Here is a 7,956-nt window from a genome sequence, read left to right as displayed (position 1 = left end):
TCTTATCTTTACATGAGAGAAAGGTCTCTAGCTTGAGAAAGAACCCTGGCTGAGCCTGAGAAAGTTAGACTGGAAAAATGCCCAAGATTTTTCCCTGGGCCCATAACAACCCCAGGGCTAGTAGCCGTGGTCAGTTACCTGTGGTCAGTTACCTGTGGCCCGTTACTGGCCGGCAATGGGGCCACTTTGTGCAATGCCACCACTGCTGCTCCTGCTGCTGCTGGAGCTGCTGCACGAGGCTGGGCAGGGCCCCCCTGTGCCCCCCAGCCCCCGGGCCTGGCCCCAGCCATGGGGGGCTCCGTCCCCTGGGGCGGGGCGGGTTTGGTCCCAGGTCACCGTCCCACAGCAGCTGGGGGCGAGCACAGAGGGAGTGGCAGGGCTGAAGCAGGTGCTAGGGGCTCTGGGTAGGTGGGAGGGGAGAAGGTGGGGGCGTACAGATGTGGTGGCAGCTGTAGAGTGTCACCGCAGCAGAGCTGCCAGCCCCATGCTGGCTGCACCCACTCTGTGGTCCCCTCTGGTGTTCACAGCAGGCCTCGCACCATGCTGTTTCCAACTCCCTGTTCCCAATTCTCCCCTTTTCTGTGTGCACAAGGAGGCAGTGTCCTACATGCTGAGGATTGACGGGAGGCTGTACACCATCTACCTGCAGCAGCAGTGAGTTGGCCCTGGCATTGCCCTCACTGAGTAGCTGCCCTCTTCCCTGGTGGCTGCAGGACCTGCAAGAAGCTCGAGAAGCTCTGGGTGATGGATGCTGTTTAAGTACCTCACTCTGCACCTCTCTCTCGTAGTGCCTTTTTATCTGATGATTTCCAGACTTACATGTCCAGCGAGAAGGGATCTCTGCACCCTGCTGCTGCCCACGTTGAGGTAACCTGGCCTTGCTTTGGGCTGTTTGTGCTCCCAGTCTCTGCCCAAGGCAGCTGCTCCAGCTGTGTGCAGGGTGGGTAAGATCACCCTCCCAGCCATGGCAGGGGCTCTCTGTCCTCTGTCGTGTCACAGGGAGGCTGCCACTACTGGGGGTACATCGATGGCTTCCCCAGCTCAGCAGTGTCCCTCAGCACCTGCTCGGGGCTCAGGTCAGCGCCAGCCCTGTCCCTGTGCAGCCCCCCGAGGGCACTGCCAGCCCTTTGCCAGCTGGTGCCCAGGGCTGAGTGGCCGTGCTGGGGGTCTGGCAGGGGTTTGCTGCAGTTTGAGAACGTGAGCTATGGGATCCAGCCCCTGGGGAACCCCCCTGCACCCCAGCACGTGCTGTACAGGCTGAGGGATGAGCAGATGGCAGCAGCCCCCCCTGCCCACAGCCCCCCCGAGGCCAGGCTGGTGAACTGGGATGTGCTGGACAAAGCCCAGGAGGATGATGAGGTGAGCAGTGGGTTCTCCCAGTGCTGCTGTCCCTGTCCTGCGGGGAGGGCTCTGACTCTGCTGGGAGCTCTGGTCAGGCACTGGACACAAGCTCTGATTGAAGGGACCCTTGACAAGCACAGCCAGGAGCAGCAGTGAGGTGACCAGAGAATGCAGAATCTGTACTTTGAAGCCCATTTTCTCTTTCAGCCCCTCTCAGCTGCTGCACAATCTCCCAAATACCTCACAGTATATGTGGTGTTGGACAAGGCCTTGGTGAGTCACTGACTTCTGTGAGCATGGAAATGGTAACATTTCCCAGCTTTTACATGGATTTGTTTTCTGTTTGGAAGTACTGTGGGTTTTGTAGGAAAGAAAGTACATGAATTTGTAGCTCATGTCTCTATGGCTGACTGTTGGGAATAATTTCAGTGTTCCACTGTTGTCATGCTTCCCCCTGGTAAGCACACCTTGTCTGCCCTTGTGTCCTCTTGGGTTGTTTTTCAGTACAACTACATGGGATCTGACCCAAATACTGCAACACAGAAGATAATCCAGGCCTTCAATTTAATCAACAATGTGAGTTCCTAAGTCTGGTTTGTACTGCAGCGAGATGGGGGATGAAGGGGATGTTGAGGTTAGCAGTGGCCCCCTCTTTTCTAGCTGCTTTTAGGTTTGGGAGGATGTTATGTAAAAAATTCCACATTTCCTGAGAAGGCTTTTCCTCTGGACATGCCAGTCTGCCACAAAAGAACATCTTTCCCTGTGTGATGGCCATGTCTTACTCTCAGGTGCTTGTAACCAACTTCCAGTCCTGTTCTTTACTCCACTGGTGGACTTACGGTTCACCTGTGTAATGAGAAGTTAATCTCAAAACCTCTAACACTTCCTATGAAGTCATTGGACTTTGGCTCAGGCCTCTTGCTGTATCTCTTCATTTTTTAGATGTGTTCATTCTTTTTGGCTATTCTGATGTCATTGAGGCACTGACAGCAGCAATTCACTTTTCCCATGTGCTTACTGTCTGCAGAGTACTGACTCTGCATGAAGGGAAGGTATGAGAGCAGATGTTTCCTCTCTTGTACTTTCAGATGTTTAATCCCCTTAATGTCACCATTGTGCTGTCCTCCCTGGAGCTGTGGGCAGAGGAGGATAAAATATCAACAGCAGGGGACATACATGACCTTCTACAGCGATTTTTACAGTGGAAGCAGTTGTCTCTGGAGCCACAGGCATACAACATTGCTTCTCTCTTAGGGTAAGATAAAGGTTCTTTGGTGTTAGAGGTTACATGGCAGCAATCAATCAAACCAATGTAAGTTGAAATATAAAGGACAAATGCTCTTTTGAAAATCCTTATTTCCTAAATCTTTAATATTTAAAGTATTTATTCCAAGACAGTCCTCCCAGCAATGCAGCAGCTGCAATGGTGCCATTCATCCCCTGCCATCCACCCAGGCTGGGGAGATGGGAATGGTGGCAGCCCCCAGTCCCTGCCCAGCATCAGGCACCAGCCCCCACCACACAGAGCCTGCCCCAGCTCCCCTGGGGACAGCAGGACACTGGGGGACAGGACAGGACACTGTACAGACCCAGCACCCCCCACTCAGCACAGCCAGAGGGTCCCTGGGACAGAGGCCACTCCTGTGTTGCAGGTACAGGGAGCGAGGAGCGTTCCTGGGCACGGCGGCTCCAGGACAGGCATGCCAGAGAGATGCTGCTGCCACCGTGGCCCTGGTACCGTCCCAGCTGTCCCCTGCCTGTCCCTCAGCTGCCCACAGGGCTGTGAGCTCAGCCTGGACAGCAGGAGCAGGGCTGGGTGGGAGGATCTGTGTCCAGAGTGGGGTGTCTGCAAGGAGCACAGCACTGCCAACTCATCTCTCTCGTCCCTCCAGTACCACGGGAATGTCACCCTGGAGTCCTTCTCCGTCCTCCTGGCACAGCTGCTGGGCCACAGCCTGGGCATGAGCCTGGACAGCCCCTGGGGCTGCAGCTGCCCTGGGCGTGTGTGCACCATGAGCCCCGAGGCACTGTGAGTCTGGGGCTGGGGACAGGGACAGGGACAGGGACAGGTGTGTGTGCACCATGAGCCCCAAGGTGCTGTGAGTATGGGGATGGGGACAGGGACAGGGACAGGTGTGTGTGCACCATGAGCCCCAAGGTGCTGTGAGTCTGGGGATGGGGATGGGGACAGGGACAGGTGTGTGTGCACCATGAGCCCCAAGGTGCTGTGAGTATGGGGATGGGGACAGGGACAGGGACAGGTGTGTGTGCACCATGAGCCCCAGGTGCTGTGAGTCTGGGGGCTGCAGGGCTGGGGACAGGGACGGCTGCACGTGTCCCCTTGGCAGAGTGGCACTGCCACTCCATTGCAAAAACTACAGCAAATGGAAATCAGAGACTCATGGAATCACTCAGGTTGGAAAAGGCCTGTGTTGAGCCCAGCCCTTGACCAGTCACCACCTTGTCTGGAGCAGAGCACTGCGCACTGGGTCAGGCATTGCTCCACCACCTCCCTGGGCAGCAATTCCAATGCCTGACTGCTATTTCAGTGAAGAAATACCTGCTTTTATTCCTCTAAGAAGAAGAAAAAGAGTTAAATAAATAGCAATTTAGTGCTTAATTTGACAAAAGAAAACTTTGCTCTCTAAAATGAAGGTACTTCAGAATGTTTTTCAATCTCTGTCAATAATGAGATGTAGACCAGGCGAATTAAGAGGCTCCTGGGGCCGGTGCCAGTGTCTGGGCGAGCCCTTGACTTGCACAGAGCTCTGGGGAGAGAGAGGGGCGGTGAATGTTCAACACACAAGTAACACACTCGTGCATGTGTATGTAACATACATCTGGAAATTGCTTTGTTTTAGACATTTCAGCGGGGCTAAAGCCTTTAGTAACTGCAGCATCAGGGCCTTTGAGACCTTCCTGAAGCAGGGCAGAGGTGCGTGCCTGTTCCAGAGCCCCCGCCTGCAGCGCCCGTCCCGCCAGAGCGGCGCCGTCTGCGGCAACCGCGTGGTGGAGCCGGGCGAGCAGTGCGACTGCGGCACGGCCCAGGTGCGTCCGGGGCACCGGGCAGAGCCAGCCTGGCAGCAGGATGGGGAGGAGAAGCTCCTATATAATATAATAACATGGGTTTAAAATAAAATCAAATAACATGGGTTTGCCATGTGTCCCCAGGAATGCCTGCAGGACAAGTGCTGCACTGACAAGTGCAGACTGAAGCCGAAAACAAAATGTGCCTCTGGATTGTGCTGTAAAAATTGTCAGGTAAGGCACATTTTTATAATTATCACAAACTCATTATTTATTTTTGGTCAAATGGTATGTTCCCGTGCTGGGGGACCCCTGGGGGGATGTCAGTGGGACACTGTCCCGGGCGGTGTCACACAGGTGTGGTCACCTGGGCGCCCCCAGGGACCCCTGAGCCGTGCAGGGGCTGCTGGCTCGGGGGGGCTGCAGAGCTGCTGCTGCTCTCCAGTTCAGGCGCAGGAACTCGCTGTGCCGCCCGGCCGCCGACAGCACCTGCGACCTGCCCGAGGTGTGCAGCGGCTCCTCCGCCTCCTGCCCGCCAGACGTGTACCTGCAGGACGGGCAGGACTGTGGCCGCGGCACCGGCTACTGCTACCAGGGCCGCTGCCAGTCCTCGGACCTGCAGTGCAAGCACTTCTACGGGAGAGGTACCAGGCTGTGCTGCGGCACTGGCGCTGCTCGGGGCAGGGGTGGCCACAGCGTCGGGATGCTCGGTTTGTACCTGGGCTCTCTAATGAGAGTCTCGGCTGAGAGTGGGGCACCTGGAGAGAAGGCACAGCTTTAGGGAAGCCTTTCAAGCTCTGTTCTGGCTCTGCTTAACAGAGCACCGCAGAGCTTCACACGTAACGGTGGAAAGAACAAAAAGCAAGTTAGTTTCTGTGGGCAAACCCAATCAGAGAACCTCCCCATTTGCTACTCTCCTGCTGATTTCTGAGGTTCAGGACTTCTAGGGGTTTGGGCACGGATAGGTTTGTTTTCTTTAATTCAATCATGGAAAATGAAGTTTTTAGATGCCATATTATGTTCCTCATAACTTATAACTGTAACAAATATTATTGCTTGTAGACTCAAAGAATGCTCCTGTGGGCTGTTATGAGGAGATTAATGGCCAGCGGGACAGGTTTGGGCACTGCGGGTTCAAGGATGGACACAAGTCCCGGTCCTGTGCTTGGAGGTACGCTGGGGAGGGGCACTGCCTCTGCTAAAATCCATTTTAATTTGTGAAGCAATAAATACCTGTGTGTGTGTGTTCTCCTTGTTAGGGTGTCTGTGCTTATGTCACAGATCCTCCCTTGGACTTCCCAGACCTTCCTGGTGTTTTCTCACAGACTGTGCTGTTTAATGTTGCAGTGTTCATCAGGCAGTGTGTGTGTGTGTGTGTGTGGATGTTTGATACACATCCTGTGCTAACTGGCTTTCCAGGGATCTCAGGTGTGGGAAGTTGATCTGCACGTACCCATCCAGCAAGCCCTTCTCCTCAGCTGCTGCTGCTGTGATTTACGCCCAAGTGCGCCAGGATCTGTGCGTGTCTCTGAACTACCTGAATGTACCAGCCTGGCAGGATCCGCTTCTGGTTCCTCCAGGGACAAAGTGTGGCTCTGGAAGGGTAAGGAGGTATTTTGTAATCATCTGAAGTGGCTAACAGAAACTGTAAATATTAACAAGATCATAGAAACACTTGTTCCTTGCAGCAGTGTGCTTGATATTTAAAAACACTGCCAAAACTTGCAAACGTTGCATTAAAGGTTTGGTGAGGTGTGAGCACTAAACATGACCTGGCCCCAGGGCAGAACTGTGGCTTTTTGTATTTTTTTTTTTCCAAATAGTGTGTTTTCCTTTCCCTTTGGGGCACAGTCTGATGTGCCGAGCGCTGTGTGGGTGAGGCAGTGCTGGGCTGCAGCTGCCATGGTTTTTTCCAGCTGTGCATAAACTACACGTGTCAACCTCTGTCCGTGCTGGGATCCAGCTGTGACAGCAAAACAAAATGCAACGGCCACGGCGTGAGTCCTGTGGGTGCTGGGGGGGCACAGTGTGCACCCTGCACACCTGTACCTGCCTGGGCACACCTGTACCTCCCTGGGCACACCTGTACCTGGCTGGGCACACCTGTACCTCCCTGGGCACACCTCCCTGGGCACACCTGTACCTCCCTGGGCACACCTGTACCTGACTGGGCACACGTCCCTGGGCACACCTGTACCTGGCTGGGCACACCTGTACCTCCCTGCCCCTTGCAGGTGTGCAACAACAAGGGCAGCTGCCACTGCCACCCGGGCTGGCAGCTCCCCGACTGCCGGAGGCGAGGGTGGAGAAGGGCCAGTGGCCTGGAGGGAGGTGAGTGCGGGCAGTGCTGGGCACAGAGAGGGCAGGGATGGCAGTGCCCGTGCCCAGCTGGGCTGTGTCCTGGCAGTGCTAATGCCCAGCTGGGCTCTGTCCTGGCAGGGCTCATGCCCAGCTGAGCTCTGTCCTGGCAGTGCTCATGCCCCGATGGACTCTGTCCTGGCAGGGCTCATGCCCAGCTGGGCTCTGTCCTGGCAGTGCCCGTGCCCAGCTGGGCTGTGTCCTGGCAGGGCTGCAGCGAGCTCTGGAAGATGGGGAGATGGCCTGGCTGGTGTTGGGCTCCAGCCTGGTCCTGCTGGTGCTCACGGCGGCCCTGGGGCTTGGCCTGTGGCGGCAGCAGGTGCTGGGCCATTGCAGTGGGGAGCGGCCAGGCACAGCCGGGTGAGTGCTGCTGGGGGTGCTGGGGCTGCTGAGGGTGCTGGGGCTGCTGGGGGTTCTGGGGGTGCTGGGGGTGCTGGGGCTGCTGAGGGTGCTGGGGCTGCTGGGGGTGCAGGATCCCCAGCACAGCTGAGGGGTCCCTGCAGAGGGGAGGGATAAGGTGATTGCTGCAGGGACACGAGGATGCTGCCCAGGGCTGAGGTGGCCTCAGGCTGAGTCACCCCCTGGATCAGGGCCAAGGTACCACTGTGATCCCCCCACAGCCAGGACATGGACAGGGAGCTAGAGCCAGACCTGGAGCTGAACCTGCAGGCAGACCCAGAGCTGCAGATAGACCCAGAGCTGGATCTGGCGCTGTACCTGGAGGCAGACCCAGAGCTGGAGCTGGAGACAGACCGAGAGCTGAACCTGGAGGCAGACCCAGAGCTGCAGATAGATCCAGACCCAGACCCAGACCTGGTACTAAACCTGGAGGCAGATCCAGAGCTGAACCTGCAGGCAGACCCAGAGCTGGCCCTGGAGCTGCAGACAGACCCAGACCCAGAGCCAGACCTGGAACTAAACCTGGGGGAAGATCCAGAGCTGGCCCTGGAGCTGCAGTCAGACCCAGAGGCAGATCCAGAGCTGGAGATGAAGAGAGCCATGGACCCAACACCAGAGCCAGCACTGGGGCAGCACCACGGGCACTAATTAAAGGTGTGGGGCAAAGCTGGTGTCGTGGCCCATGCCCTGTGGCTTTATGCTTATGTAGTTTGTGGTTTTTGTCAGTTAACCCTGCTCTCGGGGCATGGGGCCGCAGCTGCTGGGACTGTGCCCTTTTCTCCATGGGCACTGGCTGGATTTGCCCATCCCTGAGGGCTGTGATGCTGCTGG

General features: G+C 56.4%; 1 protein-coding gene across 2 annotated transcripts; it reads left to right on the top strand.

Annotated features, from left to right (window-relative positions):
- Positions 1-152: 152 nt before the first annotated feature.
- On the top strand, positions 153-7,832 carry LOC130262074 (disintegrin and metalloproteinase domain-containing protein 32-like). Of its 2 annotated transcripts, XM_056508861.1 has the most exons (19): positions 153-388; positions 593-654; positions 789-867; positions 1,000-1,076; positions 1,176-1,359; positions 1,549-1,614; positions 1,846-1,917; positions 2,430-2,596; positions 2,994-3,075; positions 3,234-3,370; positions 4,203-4,389; positions 4,513-4,602; positions 4,814-5,012; positions 5,431-5,539; positions 5,788-5,971; positions 6,285-6,365; positions 6,603-6,699; positions 6,936-7,086; positions 7,347-7,828. In XM_056508861.1, the coding sequence occupies exons 1-19, from the start codon at positions 176-178 to the stop codon at positions 7,771-7,773; spliced, it is 2,664 nt and encodes an 887-aa protein (XP_056364836.1). In that variant the 5' UTR covers positions 153-175; the 3' UTR covers positions 7,774-7,828. The 2 variants fall into 2 exon arrangements, with proteins under 2 accessions (XP_056364836.1, XP_056364837.1); XM_056508862.1 differs by lacking the exons at positions 1,000-1,076; positions 1,176-1,359 and having other exon boundaries at positions 157-388; positions 7,347-7,832.
- Positions 7,833-7,956: the final 124 nt, after the last annotated feature.

The sequence above is a fragment of the Oenanthe melanoleuca genome, chromosome 22 (assembly GCF_029582105.1).
Source record: "Oenanthe melanoleuca isolate GR-GAL-2019-014 chromosome 22, OMel1.0, whole genome shotgun sequence".
NCBI classification, from domain to species: domain Eukaryota; kingdom Metazoa; phylum Chordata; class Aves; order Passeriformes; family Muscicapidae; genus Oenanthe; species Oenanthe melanoleuca.
Note: the sequence above shows the minus strand (reverse complement) of the source record. Positions and strands in the feature narration are given on the sequence as shown.